This window comes from Eleginops maclovinus, chromosome 17, assembly GCF_036324505.1.
Source record: "Eleginops maclovinus isolate JMC-PN-2008 ecotype Puerto Natales chromosome 17, JC_Emac_rtc_rv5, whole genome shotgun sequence".
Lineage (NCBI taxonomy): Eukaryota > Metazoa > Chordata > Actinopteri > Perciformes > Eleginopidae > Eleginops > Eleginops maclovinus.
The window spans coordinates 1963824-1980860 of record NC_086365.1 but is presented as its reverse complement, the minus strand read 5'-3'; the positions used below and the strand labels follow the sequence as shown (position 1 = coordinate 1980860).

Sequence of the window (17037 nt, the reverse complement as noted above, 5' to 3'; positions counted from 1 at the left end):
ACCGGTCAATTTTGACCGAAAATAGTATGGGAAGAGGGGTATGACCGAACGCAAGGGTTAAGTGTGTGAGTGTGTGTACGTAGTTACTTTACACCAACGGTAATGATTTCTGTAAATGGGTGGATTTCTTCTTTATTAGCCGGGGCTTGTGTTGTCGCTCCCCGCTAGATGTCGCTGTCCGCTCAGGCTGGAGGAGCAGCGGCATGCAGCTGAGAGCCGGGGACTCCTGCAGCTCCGCTCCGTATATTTCCTCTGACCCTCCGTTCCTAATTCATTCATCCCGGCGAGAGCTGCAGCTTGGATCTGTCAGACATCCATACCTCTGTCCCCCCAGCTGGAGCCCGTCTACCCCGCCTCCATACAGCCGGGTGCTGTACCTTGCAGGTCGGACGTAGCGTTTCTGATCAGCGGACTTGACAACTTTTCCATCTTCTTTCAGGCATCCTTCTCTTCGTGACCAGAGTCTCACAGGGAGGCTGCTTTGCTCTGCTCTGCTCAGCGGGCTGAGGTGAGTCTCTTGCCGGGTCTTAGGGACAGCTGCTGCTCAGAGGTGTGGAGCTCAGGCTGGGCTTTATTCAACAGACAGTGACACCTTTTACTATGAGATTAATGTGCTTGATATTTGGCGGACATAGGTCATGTTTTGGTGTTCTGTGAATTTAGATATATGTTTAAATTTAGATAGATAGATTATTTTGTCAGTGTGTTTGTCAAACATTACACATGAGTGAGACATATTTAAAGGTAGAATAAGATACAAAGATAATACAAATGAACATTATCGGCAAATATATACAAATAGTATCTAAATATTACACAATATAAAGAAAATACAGATACAATTTGAACACTATAATACACAATTTCACAAGAGACATATATAGAAATATACAGAACATATAAACATTGGATTAGTAGTCATTGTGGGATATATGTCTGCAGTCCCCCTCTCTTCGGAGATGAGCTGCTGCTTTCTTTATAGTTTTCTTTCTCCTTCTTCATGAACATGCACTTCCTCTTACTTTCCAGTAGCCTATGTCATTGTCATTCATGAGCAGCTCTCAGTGTTGCATAACAGCCCGCAGCTCAGTGGGATTTAGGGTCGGTCCACACAGCCAGTGCCTGCAGACCGGGGTCCAGGGGGCTGCCGGCGGAGCTGAGGGAGGACAAGAGTAACCTACAGTAACAGCTACTCTAAACTGACGTGCACATATCAAGATAGAGGGTCTACAGTTCCCAATAAAGTGAATGCTACAGGAACTTAATACATTTGAGTTCTTACTTAATGCAAATTATACTTCAACTGTAAGGCTACTTACAATAATAGTAATACAATTGTATAAATTGTACAGTAGTTGTCTGTTACAGGGGCCTTTCTGCATAATAATGTATTTTACTTTGAATAATTTAGAGACCCCTTAAAGTTTTGGATGCTAATAGCACTAGTCAGCACTGGTATGAGTGTCCCTGGGTATCTTTAAGCTAGGTTTGTTCTTTATATTAATAATATTTTCTTGTGACTTTTATATTCTGGCAATTCTACGTAAGGAAAGGACTTAAATACTTATTTGATGACTCAATGAATATACTCTACTCAGACAGGAGTGCTTGTGATGAAAAAAGGCCAAACTGGTCCAAGGTCAGTGTGAGGGTCCACTGACAGCCCTGTCCCCTCTTGATGAAAACTCTAGCAGTTATAGTGCTGAAGCTGTCTCCCCCCTCCTGTTTCCCTGGAGAAGCAGTGTTCCCTGCATGTATTTAGATTACAGGCGTGTGGTTTGCAGGCTTTCTATATCCCTTGGTGCAGCAGGTCTCCTCCCATGGTTTGGAGCTCAGAAGTCTGTAATCTTCACTAACCACAGCACCACCACCCAGATTCATGTCTCAGGGGAAACTTGACACAAAACCCAGCTGGGGACACAGCGGAAAAAATATATACTCGTGCCCAGTTTGACAGTTTGGATGGGATCCTTGTAGAGCAGAGGTCCATCACTACCATTACTGCCTCATGGTGTATGCTGCACTTCACATCCATGCTCCTCCAAAATCACTTTGTCCTTTTATCCTATTAGACATTTAATTGTAATTGGTATAATTATCACAGTACTTTGTGAGGACACAGTGATCTTTGACCTCTAATTTATAATCAATTCGTCCTGGAGTTAATGTTTTTGCCAGATGTAACACAATTCCCTTTAGGAGCATCTGAGATTTCCCGTTCATGAGAACTGGACAGACAGCCACAGTGACCTTGACCTATGACCTCCAAAATCTGATCACTTTATTTTTTGGTCCAAATAAAAGTCTGTTCCAAGTTTGAAAAATCCTTCACGGCTGCAGCTGCTTGTGGCACAAAGGAATAAACAGAACCAATTGGGGCTCAGTCTGCTCAGATCAGTTAAGGGTGGGAGAGAGACCCCCTCTGGAGGGAACACTGGGAGTTTTGCCTTTGCAGACCATTTACATGCACTAAAACCTATAGGACACAAGGGAAAACCCCATTAACATTAAATCATACTTGAATAACTACCTCTTATTTGTCGTTATTGTATTTACCATTATTTATCTTGGATATGTCACTTTTTGTGTACGTATACTGTACATACATTGTTTTGTAGACCAGACTGACTGACTGTTGGCAGTACTCTGACTCAGTTTATTAATGAAGGATCACTGTGAGGAGTTGAAGAGCTGCTGCAGCTGAGACTTCCTTACTGTGTGTGTGTGTGTGTGTGTGTGTGTGTGTGTGTGTGTGTGTGTGTGTGTGTGTGTGTGTGTGTGTGTGTGTGTGTGTGTGTGTGTGTGTGTGTGTGTGTGTGTGTGTGTGTGTGTGTGTGTGTGTGTGTGTGTGTGTGTGTGTGTGTGTGTGTGTGTGTGTGTGTGTGTGTGTGTATCAGAGAGAGAGAGAAGAATGGTGGGTGGAGACCATAAATGGCAAAATGAGAAGAAGAAGAATGACCATGACGACGGGGAGATGCTGGTGTGTGTTCCTCTACCTACTCTCCTGCTGGTGTTTCCCAGCTGCTCTGTGTCTGTGTGTGTGTGTGTGTGTGTGTGTGTGTGTGTGTGTGTGTGTGTGTGTGTGTGTGTGTGTGTGTGTGTGTGTGTGTGTGTGTTTCCAATAATATGTGATGGAAGTCTGTTGATATAAAAGGTAGCTGTAAAGCTGTTTATGTGGGTTGCTTCTATTTCATTCATACTCTGTTTACATTGTATGCACACAAGCATATTGCATCATTTCACATTCATATACCAAATGGCTTACACATTCACTTGTTCGTTTTCTCCTATAACGTGAGTCAACCTCAAACCATTTATCTTTCTGTTTTATTGATGTTGTGGTTTACCCTTTTTGGAAATGTCACAAAAGCCCTGCAACGAAATCCTTTAGTATTTAATATGAGACTAGATTCATGCCCAACTTGCTTCTTTGTTGTCTGCTGATAGGTCTGGCGATGTTCCATCAATATGCAGCTGCCATTGGTTACCATCGTTTTAGAGGGTTCCATTTGACAAGTAGCAAATTGATGGAAAATCGCCAGACCTATCAGCAGACAACAAAGAAGCTAGGGATTATGGGATTGGAATCAATGATTTGACATTAAATGAATATGCTTATTCTTTTTTTTGTTGAGAAGAGATACAAATGACTCATGTTCTGTGTGCTAACTTTGAAGCTACAACTAACAGCTGGGTGTTAGCTTAGCATTGAGACTATACACAAGGAGAAGTTTTTCTCCAGTTTTGGAACCAGTTGGCTTTTGGTGTGATGATGATTCAGCCTCTGGGGACAAAAGACACATTTTATTTTGGCTTCAAGTGTACCCAGCAGACTTGGACAATGGATACTTATAACTGGGGCAAGATTTCCTCTACATTGCACCAACCATAGCTCACAATCCCAATTGCAACGGCAGACGCTAGAACAGATTAAAAGCTGAGAGACAAATTTCTTTAAAAAATAGCCAATTAGCAGATGTAATAAAAAGATAAAGTGTAATCAGACAGGATTGGGTTTTGCGCTACACAGTGACTCATTATCTGCATCGATCAGCCCACTCAAATGTGATAGCATGCTAGAGATTAGCATAGCACTGTCAAAAGATAACATATTCTGCCTAGCGACACACTAAACTACCTTGCATTGATACAGAGACTTTCTATTCCTCCAACCACTCAAAGAGCTTTCATATTACATGCCAACATTTACCCATTCACTAATACCTTCATAGAAACATCTCATCTTGTCATCAAATACTTATTCACACACACTCACACACCAATGGCTGTGCCTTGGGGAGCAATCTTGGGTTCGGTATCAATTACGTATAAAGCACTTCCACATTAGATTCATTTCCTGTGACTGTGCCGTCTCTGGATAAAAAATCTAATATTTAAAGACGCTGGCGGCGGCCAAGATGGCCCTTGCTGAGAGCGAGATACTGATGGATGATCGACCTCCACTAGAATCACACCAAGCGGCACACAGCCACACCATGTAAGGGCATGTGTGTGTTGTTATAAAAGGGAAAGGGTAGCTTACATCTTAAGTGTGTGTGAGCTGCAGTTGAAGAGAAAAGCAACACGCTGGAAATGTGCTACTTCACGCCAAACATGTCTTACACACACACTATGAGAAAACAGGGAGTAATGAACGTCTGTTTGCAGTTATTTTGCTATATCACATTTCAACCTACACACACTAACACAAGAGTGGATGAAGGGATGTTCCTGACAGCAACTGATTATAGATGGCTAGCACTGAAGCAGGCTACATACAGATTGATTCCCAAAACTGTAATGTTATTATTTTGGTAACACATTACAATTAACAATAAGACAATGACTGTTAGCTTTGGAAAGCCCAATTTACTTCTAGGCGCCTAGATCACATCACATTGTATCTGTTGTGTAGTTGTTTGACGGTAGAAAGTGAAATAAATTAATATGTTATATATGAAATAAAAACTATTAAATGCTGTGAAGGATCAGCCAGTTTGAGCCAAGTGAAATCTGGACTCCTAGCTTTCTGGCAGAACCAATCTGTAGCTTGCCAAAACACATCAGCATGAAAATGTCATATTTATATATTCCATCCAAGTCGGCTTTTAACTCCAACTGCTTCAAAGACTTTCCTCAACTGAAACAAGAGGGCTTAACTTTTTTACTTTCATCTGAGGAATTGGCACCGTGTTTCCGTCCAACAGTGACAGCACCAACTTGTCTGTTCACCTGCTCTTTGATGTGAACAAAAATCTGATGGATGCAGATGCTGGCCGGTGCTCAGTGAAGAACCGTTTGATTCAAGCAACACTTTAGACCATAACATGCCATCCAAAGCATTGTCAAAAACTACAGGAGGGTTCCTGTTCCAAATGGCAAACATTCATCTTCTCTACATCCAGTGTTGTCTGGTGTGGTCCAAGATCTTAGAGCAACAGCTTGGATTTTTTAAAAGGGGGTTGTTGGAGGGAGATGGCGATTGAAACAGTTTGGTGAAACAGATAGCTACTATAAGCTCTGATAGAATATTCAAACATTTTGTTAACTGAGTTTTCATTTTGCACATGGATCTCTCACATCTGTCCACCAATGATAGGGTCAGTGGTTAGATCCCCAGTCCCCTGCAGTCAACATTTCCCCGGGCTTAACCCCAAATTTCTCCAGCTGGCCTCTCTACTGCTTTGTAAACTTGTCAAAAAAATAATGATATTTTTTGCTGCTCCTGTCCACAGTGGAACATTGCTTGGCTTCCATGCTGGTACCCCTGTGAGTTGGTCCAAACTGGGGCCGTGCCGGCTTCCTATGACAGGTTAACACTGACAAAGTTCATCTTAATTACCGGCTGAAACCAGACGCAGAACACTGAACACTGAGATAGAAAGTTGTTACTAAAAATTCTAATGTATTATCATACTAAAGGATAATGCAACAGGGTTGAGCCATGCAGGGCGAGTCCACTGGGCGAAATCCTAGGTTCGGGGGGGGGTCTAGGCACACAGACACACACACAAACAGATAAAAGGGGGAGGGAGGAGAGAGTGTAGGCTAGGCAGAGAGGCAGAGGGCCTGACAGACAATATATAAGTGCTTCAACCAACCCAACTTCAAACTATAAGAACTATCCATTAAAGGAAATGTGCAACACTGCAACATGTGTGTTTCCATAAGCAAGGTGATCACATTTAGAAGAGATGGTCAAAATATTTTGTTGCCTTTGTACAGAGCCAGGCCAGCTGTTTTCATTCTCTGTTGTCAAGTACAGTACAGATATGAGGGTGTTATCAATCTTTTCATCAAACTCTAAGCAAGAAAGCAAGACACAACCAAGTGTGTTTTGTCTGTTTTACTGAACTTCGACTCTATCTCCGCTGCAGTATGGGTCTGGCTGACAGGGTGGACCCTCCAGTTACAAACGTACTAGTGAAGAAATGCAATAAACAGAATGGGCCCTGGTGTTTGTTGTTGTAATATCCTGGTCAACATTGCTGCTAATTGAACACGCACTAGTCTTGAACCAGTATATTCCAGGATTCCTCTGGAGTCATTGAGATTTAGATTTCAATTAGATTCTGGTTGCTGTCTGCTTGTTTTTGGTAAAAAGTTGGAAGAACAAGCCAAAGGAAAACAGAGAGCGGAGGAGGCAGAAGTTTACAACCAATTACTGGGAGAGATAACTTCACAGTGGCTTGCTTTCTCTGGAAACACACCATGCCTGCTTGTTTTTACAGCCTGCTGATGTGTTTTTTTCTTTAGAATAACTTCAGCAATGTGTTATCATACGCCCTCCCTCTCTCTGTCCTCGCTGTCTTTATCTTTTTGGTACATCTCTCACACACTTGCATGAAAAATTACAGATACGGCATCAACAACTCCACAAATGGTCTGCACTATGAACTCAAAGTAATATAAGTGGATCATTTTTTGAGTGTTTTTCACAAACCAGACAAACCACATATATTCAGAACTGTTAGTCGTGTTGATATAGGGCTGAAAAAAATGTGAAAATACAAGTAAGAATATACTTTAATATATATATATCAAATATCCAGATTTTAGATAACAGTATGATAAAAAAAGAAAACAAATATATTACCTTGATGTTCAGACCCAAGAGGAGGGTTTGTAATTATGCATCTGATCAGATTTTTTCCTTAGAAGTGTACTCAGCTACACAGAGAGGTGCAGGAGTCCTAAAACACGGAAATGAGTCAGCATACTCCCACTTTCTGATCCGTCGCCTCGAAGTCAAGGTTTTGTTGAATGGAGAAGCCTGAAATAAGATCTATATAAAGTGTTAATGTTTTATTCCTAGACAGTTCATAAAAATGCTGGTTGCCAATATATGATTATTGACAATTATTTTCCCTTATTTGGAAAAACCAACTTGGATTACAGAAGGCAGCATTACTCTGTACAGATAAACCTGACTGTGGGTCAGTAATAGACTGAGTCTCGGCCAGAAGGGAAACGCAGCATATCAAATAATACGACAGTTAAACCGTAAAGCCTTAGCATCAAACACACAAATGCAGAACATATACAGTACATATCAACTTGTCCTACATGTTTCCTCAGACACTGCGAGATGGATGGCTGACCTTGGAGCTCTCTGATTGGTTCGCTGATCTTCACTGGCTGCAGTTGCTGTCATGGCCAAAAGCCCGGAGGTGAAGCTGGCCGTCTTTGGCAGAGCCGGGGTGGGCAAGTCAGGTAAACTGATGATAAGGAATTCAAATATTTTAAAGTGTGTGCAGGTCAGAATAAATAACTGATTTTTTTTCTGATCTTCTGGTTATTTGAAGTTCCAGGCAGATTTTTTCTTTTCGCTGTGATTCTTAGAATAGCCTTGAATCGACTTCCAGGAAACATTTAGACACCTTAAACACGGCTGAGGTATCTGCAGGTTTATGGGTGGGTTGTTGTGTTCCTGCTTAGTTTATGTTGAGCCTGTGGGCCGCTGCATGACCTCTGCTTTCTAATGTTTTCTTCCATCATCCTGTCAGTGTTTTTACACACGCCATAATTCCTCCTCATGCTCAGACTGCCTAGTCAGCATTAGAGTAGAAGGTTGTTTTTGGTCTGGCTCAAATACCTTCACTCCCACAGATAAGTCAGTTGTGTCGTTATCGCTTCAGCGTTCCTCTGTGAGTAAGCTCGTGCTCAGCTCCTGGTATGTTTTCTTCAGTAGCCGACACAATAACACAGAACATATGCTTCCAGAGTGGAGGCAAATCAAGACAGATTGCTTCTGCGAAACCATCAGCTGTTGGAACTCATGCTTAGAAAGCTCTTCCATGTCTTAGGAGGTCATTAAAATACCTTAAATCAAGTAGTGTACTGTCAAGTATAATGACTGCAGAGTTCAAAACCTTCAGCTGAAAGGAGTGTGGTTGTAAAACATGTGAGGCTGAAGGTGAGTTTAACTGTGTTCAGGAAACAGGGACATTAAAGCTCCAATCTGCAATGTTTTTCCTAAACTATAGTCTGTTATCAACCCTGTCAAACCTGGCCTGTTCCTTTTCCATTGCTGCAAAATCTCCATATCATACCGTTATTACTGGGACTTCTGCTCAGTGTGTACCTTGTGATCATCATTTAAAGAGTCCTCTCCTGCTGATGTTCAGGTGTATTTCAGTATGTAGCGTCTCTACTTTAAAGAGTCCTCTCCTGCTGATGTTCAGGTGTATATCAGTATGTAGTGTCTCTACTTTAAAGAGTCCTCTCCTGCTGATGTTCAGGTGTATATCAGTATGTAGTGTCTCTACTTTAAAGAGTCCTCTCCTGCTGATGTTCAGGTGTATATCAGTATGTAGTGTCTCTACTTTAAAGAGTCCTCTCCTGCTGATGTTCAGGTGTATATCAGTATGCAGTGTCTCTACTTTAAAGAGTCCCTTTCTGCTGATGTTCAGGTGTATATCAGTATGTAGTGTCTCTACTTTAAAGAGTCCTCTCCTGCTGATGTTCAGGTATATATCAGTATGTAGCGTCTCTACTTTAAAGAGTCCTCTCCTGCTGATATTCAGGTGTATATCAGTATGTAGTGTCTCTACTTTAAAGAGTACTCTCCTGCTGATGTTCAGGTGTATATCAGTATGTAGTGTCTCTCCTTTAAAGAGTCCTCTCCTGCTGATGTTCAGGTGTATATTAGTATGTAGTGCCTCTCCTGGGACATGTCTCCATGCTTTAATGTTCAGAAAGCTCTTTATTGTTCTCATACTGCCTGTGCTGCAGCACCTCTTTACCCTCCGTCTAAAACCAAAGCCCGGTCTGCACTGATTGGTTAGCTGGCCGGCTCTGTTGGGATTCGTCTACAGCTGAGAGATGTCCCGCCCCTAAGCCTATCTCGTACAATGTGTTGGAGCGCTAGCCAATAGTAGCGCAAGTGTTACCCAGGGATTTCAGTATGTTCAGAAAGTGAACAAAGGAGTCCAATGGAGGGTTTCAGGGGTTTCAACCCCAAAAAGCATGATAGGACTCTTTAAAATACTAGAAGTGGTGGATATGGGTATATCCTCTGTTTCTTTAAAAACAGCTCCTTTAGTGATCATAATCACATTTAGAAACTTGCAAGAACTTGTTCAGCACCAACTCGTGCTTGCTGGAAAATTGTTTTCAATACAAGTCCCCTTTCACATGGACCATTGACAGAGCAAAGCATCTAAACAAGGCCCAGAAAGGGCCTCATCAAGTAAGTGGAGGGTGTGGGGGTGTGTGTGTGTGTGGGGGGGGGGGGCGGGGATGCTTCTGCAATGAAAGAGACATAGGCATATGATCTAGGCCGTGATGAAGGGACTGAGAACTTTTTTTAAATAAGATTTTAAAGGGCTAAAGACGAATCACTGAACACATTCATTAATCAGAGCATTCACATAAAGCGTAGCTCTATCAGTACTAGAAAACCAGTTTGCAACTTTCAGTAAAAGTACAAGTTTTGAAAAAGGCTGTTATTCATAAAAAATATTTCAGATCCCAAGACTTACCGGGGCTTTGAAGAGGACGGTTGAGTCATGCTCTTCATAATGCACAATAAGAGACACGCAGCAGGAGGTTGGTGTTGTCGCTACATGTCTCCCTGGTGATCCCTTCAAGAAATAAACACTCTCAGATAAACATAGCCCTTCAGTGGAAGCCCACACATGCTAATGAATCAGCCTTCTCTTAAATAGGCAGACATCTACTGCATGCACAGTAGGGGAGAGTGGGTTAAGATGAGCCAATTTTTAATCATTTTGTCCTCTAAGCAAGGAACTATTCGAAAGAAGTCAAATGACAACAACAATCGTTAATTCAGGAGGTCTTCAGTCAATCAAATGTGATAGATGATAAATAGTTAGTAATGCATCTATCACAAAGCGGAAATATGGTAAAAGTGGAACTGATGAGACAGTTTTTTTTATCTGTTCTGAAGCTTTTTGTTGTTTGTTCTGATGTTAAACATAAAAAACAAACAAGTTGTGTAAAACTACAGAGACTTAGCTTAATTTCACTGCCTCATGGGGGGTTAAGATGAACCATAGGCCACTTTTTTGGAAAGAAACTGCCTAGTGTAGTCCTTCAAGCTGATCTCTAGCTAAATGCTTCACATGGTTTTATACCTTGGTAAATAATGAAGATGTATATTACATACTTTCATAACTGGCTACATTTTACAAGCAAAACATTGTTTATTTTAGAAGAAAAAAAAACACATAGAAATGGAAGACATTTAGATTGGATCCTTCCGGTGTGTCGGAGTTAAACTCTTTTGTGGATCAAAAATCTATTTTCCTTTTTGTAAGACTAGTATCTGAAGCTCTTAACAAGGGGCCATAGTTCAACCTACCTCCTATCTATGGTAAATGGATTGCAGTTATATAATGGATATAAATATACATTCTTATAAAAGGCAGCTTACACCCATTCATACAGAGGCAGCCATACGAGGTGCTGCTGCTCAGGGAGACACACATGGACTGCTATGTATCTTGACTGCAGGCGGTGGGATTTGAACTACACAACCTTCCCATTGGAGGACACCCACTCCACCTCATGAGGCACAGCCACACCTACCAAATAGGTCTGAAAGATATGGAATAATATAATTTAAATAGCATTTTTTAGACCATTTTTAAATGGTGATTGCAATTCAGGAGGATTGTACATATTATTCACTATACTCACGGAGTGAATCATTCTAAAATAAGACCAACTCAACACCACAACAGTCTACTGCCCTTCCGAGTAAGACATGTCTGCATGTTATGATTAATTAATTAATTAATTAATTAATTAATGGTGAAGAATAGAGCCTGAGGGTTGGAGGAGTGAAGCCATGTGGGTGTAGTCTGATGGAGTGGAAAATAGTCAAGGGGTTTGTGCCAGGTTTCAGTGATGCAGAAGAAATTCAGGTTATTGTCTGTGATGAATGTGTTCAGTATGAGGCTTTTATTGTTGAGTGAACGGTTGCTGAGCAAGGCCAGTTTCAGGTGACGTTCGCGGCTTTCTTGAAGATCAACGACATATTATTGCGTCGGAAGTAGTTCTCAAGCTGGTCCACTTTCTCCATTAAAATGTTATGTAATTTATAGGGCTGTGTTCTTAGGAGCCTTGGAGAGCCGCCACTGTAAAAAAGATTCATAACTTCGTCGCAGATTGTTGCAAGAACAATGATGTTTACTGTCTTGAATAAATATAATTACATTATTTATAATTAATAATAATGATAACATTAACTTATAATATATAAACATTGTTTATTTATTATAAGCACAATTCACGATTAATTATAAAGCAATCATATTTAGCCACCTACAAAAACTTGAAACATTTCCTTTTTAAGGTACATTTAGAACAGATAAATAATTTGCGATTAATCGTGATTAACTATTTTAATCGACAGACAGCCCTAGTATTTTACCTTTCTCACAAGAGTCAAGGTCCACCAACTGGTCCTCCGTCGTGCCAGTACGGTCTTCCTCTTCGGCTACATGTGAGCTCAGCCTATTAACTCGAAATCTGACTGGTCAATGCAACAGTTTCATTTTCCATTTATCTTAATCTACAAGGCCCTCACTTTTGATTCTGAAGACCTCAAGGCATATTCATTTGACCCAACAACACATTCTGACTTAAATATGATTGGATAAAAAAGCTCCAATATTAACAACCATTACTGGACGCAGCACTATAACATGAAAAGAATAGACTATTGGAAATCATTTAATATATGTTAATGATGAACATTATGATAGTGTTTAGGCCAGCAGAGACGACCCACCAATGATATTTACTTAACTATTTTATTGTACAATCACAGTAGGATATTATATTGCTTGCCTTGTAAGCATGTTTCCATCTTGACTGTGGACAGCAGTAGGCCTCAGATCTCCTGTTCATGTGCCCACCGCTGCTCTTGTTTCCTATTTAAGTCGGACTGCAGTGTGTTTCTGCTTTACTACTAATCATTCACATCCAGAAGCTCTTTGTCTCCCGCTGGGTGGAAAAAGTGTGTTCCCAACGTGCAGGAGCAGAGCTGCTGGAGTCTTGGCGTCGATCGGAGTGAGCAGGGCCTTCCTGACGGTCTGACTCCTGTACAGACCAGAGGGTATAACTCAGGTTGGGCTGTTTATTGACTCAGTGGAGGGAAACTGGGGTGAGGAAATAAGATATATTTGTCCAATTCCTGTCTTGAACCTGGTCCTTGCCAAACACATTCACACACGCACAGTGACCTGATCCCGGTACAAAAGGTTATCTCTCTTGGATGTTCTCTGTGCTATGATCATGTCTTTAATATTTATATTTGTCTCTAAGATTGATGCATATATGAGGGAAAACCTGGCAGCAGGTGGTTTACTCTGCATGCTGGAGCTCGTAGCCACTCTTTCCTTATGTCGTCTTGAACGTTAATGAAATGTAAATAGAAAGAGCTGTGTTTGCAGGGATTAGGTTGCCACTGACAAACAAAAGGTGGTGAAATTTAAAGCTGCACTACTTAATATTTATTCCAGCAATTGACCAAAATATATTGTGAAAGGTGTTGCTCATAGAAGCAAACCTAGAGATGAATGATTCTAGAAATACTCCACAATTCCTCTGAGCTCCACTGAGCAATTTAACATGTGTTATTGCAATTAAGACCATCAATCTATCTACCTATGATTTCTATTAAAAACAGACAATATGAGTCTATCTGAGGTTCATTCAATGAATAAAACTGGCTGCAAAAACACTGGTGAGCACACATATTTACAAACTGAATAGTGTGCTTTGACAGGCAGTTAGATGTTCTTTGGGAAATTAACTTTATGGGGTGCAGCGGCTCGTAAAACATGTCGTCTCGACGCTCCTCAAACATTCCACCTCCTCCCTCCTCCGCTGTCTGACGGCCAGAGAGCAGAACAATAACAGAACGCCAACATGTCCGCCTCAGAAATACTACTGTTTACCACCAACGCCATGAATCAACCTTATGTACATGTCGGCCCGGGGCCTGATGTAAACAGCCATTCAGAGAGCAGGCCGGGGAGGACACAAAAACAAACACTGACTGACAGCTACTGCTGGACTGAGAGGAGATGTGAAAATGACTAAAAGCGATCTCTATTTTGCTGTCGAGTCGCCAGCTAAGATGTTGTCTTTTACTCTGCGTTCCACTTATTACAAAATACTCACCCAACAAACATTACCAGCTGTAATTAAACTTTGTTTTCATAGTGGAGGAAAATAAAGGGAGGATCATATTCCTTCCAAATGAAAGCAAACAATGGGCTGTCGTTTTTTTACTTTCTTTCGTTCGTCACATAAAATGTTCCAGTCATGGCTCCTCTTTCCAATCCTCGGCTGCAGGGAAACACATTCCTCTCCGTTTACCTCCACGCTCCTTATTTGCATTTTGTTTTGTTGATGAGTCACAGCTTTATCACGGCAGTCACAATGGAACAGGACATTATTTTTCTGAAAATGAGTTTTAGTTCAAAGGCTTTCTGGCTGATTTGTCTGCGATGTGTGAGGTAACACCGAACACCAAGGCAAGGCAAGTTTATTTATACAGCACCTTTCAACACAAGGCAATTCAAAGTGCTTTGAAAAATGAAAGACATTGACAGCATAAGGAAATAGTGCAGCAGAAACATTATAAAAGGCATTTAAAAACAGTCATTAAAAAGCAAAGATAATCAAATAAACGTAACAGGTATAAAATACACGAATACAAGTTACAGTGCAGGATACAAGTTACAGTGCAGTGTTAGATAAGAACAGTTCAATTAAAGACTTGCTTTCTAATACTTTTAGCTTTTCATCTCATTTTAGCTGTTGCTTTTCAACACGGACTTACATTCAGTGTAATAACATAAATAAGATAAGAGGTACTTTATTAATCCCACAATTGGACATTTTTTAATACATACACATATTTACTGGACACATTTTAAGGTTAGGTATACCAAGTACGATTTGACATGTTGACTTTCACTGACACTTCGATTGGTGGACAAGCATTTAGCCCCTGAAACAACAGTCATTTAAAATGTATTCATGAGTAAAAGGTAAATAAAAAAACACAGGGGCGATGACTCTCCATCGGGACCCAGGTACTGTTTGCTATCCTGGCTCCAAAATGTTGGAACGAACTAACCATTTAATCAGGACAGCAGAAAGCATTTGAAGCTGGTTTATCGCACGTGTTGCAAGACACTTCGGTTAAAAGGCATTTTAAAAGCCACAACTTTTTTCTCCATTTTCCAAATGCCAAGTATCAACAGGAAGGTTCTTGCTCCCTCACTTGGTATGAATGATTCTGACCACTCAGTCTGACAGCCGTAGAGTGAGGAGGACGATCCGCTTACAGAGATTGAAGTAAAACACTCACTTGTAATGAGTTTTTCTGCTAAATAAAACCTTCTAATAACGGCATATTAACAACAACAAAAAAGATACTACTTTATTTGAACTGACTTCAGTGCTTAATAGTTAAATATAATACATGTACTTGTGAAAAATAGGCCTTTTCTCCTGGCATATACATGAGCTCTCTTCTCATTGGAAACAAACGAAAGCGCTCAGAAAAAGATGCCATGTGGTCACCTGTGGACCCTTAATCCTCATTCTCCATAACCGTTTGTTAGTGCTAGTGCAACTGCTTCAGGATCACAGGGTTTTCCTGGCAACCTGACAGGCTTATTGCCACACTTGGACCTTTGGTGTGGCTCAAAAACTCACATTGATGGAATTTGTTAGGAAAGGTTTCTCAATTTGAACCAGAGCATCTGCAGGTCTGCAATTCTCAATGTGTTATGAACCAAGTTGGGCACAAAATAAATGAATATCTTCTAGTTTGTGTTATCTTCACTGCCATCATGAGTTTAAGGGAGACATAGGAAACAAGTGAGGTTCACCTCTTTTTGTTTAGGAGAGTAACGTCTGCACCTTGCTGCACTTTTCTAGTTTTGATGAAATCTAATGCATAAATAAAAGGATAAATTGATTAAAATGATAAATGGAGTTATGGTTGAATCTCTACCAGGTCAACAAAGAACACATTGTAGAAGATAGCAGCAGGTCTCTAAATGGTTTTGACATCTTCACATTGTGAGCTCATGTTAATGTCTTTGAAATAGGCTTCCTGCCCAGCCAATCTCGTACACTTTAATCACTGTTGCAGTCATCGTGCTGCCTCCAAAATCAACTTCCTGTGATCCCTTTTGGAGGAAATGAAAGTCCTGTAAAGTAATCAAATAACATCAGGATTCTTTGCGTTGATTTTGTGCGGTGCTCTTGGCTATGCACCCCCCAACAATCAGCAGGAAGCAGAGGCTCATCCTGCTGCTCATCTCTGGCCTCTGACGGGTTACAGAGCCCACAGCTGGGGAGAAGTCTGGCTGTTTGCCTCCCCTGATTACATCGTGCATGTTGGACCTGGTGAGCAGCCATAAGCTATGACTCATCAAACGCATTATGCTGAGGCTGAGTGCTCTAATCAGCGTCTCTGAGGTAGATTTGGCTCTTTACGATAAGGGATCCAAAAAGGTTCACAAGTGGCTTTCAGAGCCGCCGCAGTGATGTGATTGACTTTTACATATTTGAGTATGTTACATAAGACTTTACCTTCTTACTTCAACGCTTTGTTCTTTTTTAATTGCTTTTATTTGTTGGGTTTGTCCAGAGGTCAGGGCATGTTGCTGCTGTGTGTGAAACAGCCCCAGCTACAGTACAACCAGGTGTGTGAGGGTACATGTGATATTGAACAGGGTTTTTTGTTAGGTATGAATTATGTGGCTGTAGTGGAAAGATGCTGTTTCAGGTGGTGGAAAGTGCATTTACTCAAGTATTGTACTTTAACAGTGTATTTCCCTTTTTATGCTATGCTCGTAATTCTACTCTACTTTACTTTGGAAGCCAATACCATATTTTCTACTCTACTCATTTGATTTGACACCATTTGTTACTGTTAATGTCCATATTATTTATAAAAATATACTTCACTCCCTGACACCGTAAAAGATGGCTTTGCTCTGACCCCTGTCCATACAAAATGTTATGTATTGATGCATGTGTGTACACAGACTTAATGTGTATAGGTCCTGTGCATGTGTGTACTTGTACATTATATATATTTAACTAACAGAGATAAACTGAATTTCCCCAAAGGGATTAACAAAGTGATTTCTTTCTTCTTCTTCAAATAATGACTTATGAGGTACTGTCATGTACCTGGCTGTGTAAGTGATTAAAGTTAGCGCCACTTTAACAAACTTCAACAATTATGGACATCTAGCAAAAATAATAATCTAGCGATAAAATATATATTATTTTAAAGATGGAAACTAAGCATGGTAATATGCAGTACTTTTTAGTTTTCATTTGAATTTGACTGCAGGACATTTGCCTGTTAAAGAAGATTTTGAAACTGCAAATTGACTCCTTTTACTCCAAGATCTGAGTAATTTGTCCACTTTAGTTCAGGTTTATGTGGTGTTGCTGTGAGGAAGCTGTAGTTGTTGTGGCTTTGGTACAGTATGTTCAGGGTGGGATGGCAAAGAAATCGGTTGATAT

The 17037-nt window shown here is 40.7% G+C and overlaps 1 protein-coding gene across 1 annotated transcript in view; it reads left to right on the top strand.

The window, feature by feature from the left end:
• Positions 1-272: 272 nt before the first annotated feature.
• The window catches only part of rerg (RAS-like, estrogen-regulated, growth inhibitor), a 44460-nt gene continuing 27695 nt past the window's right edge, over positions 273-17037 (top strand). Inside the window, exons 1-2 of the mRNA XM_063906139.1 lie at positions 273-508; positions 7579-7713. Coding sequence (XP_063762209.1) covers positions 7653-7713 — 61 coding nt within the window. The 5' untranslated portion in view covers positions 273-508; positions 7579-7652. The remainder of the gene's footprint in view (positions 509-7578; positions 7714-17037) is intronic.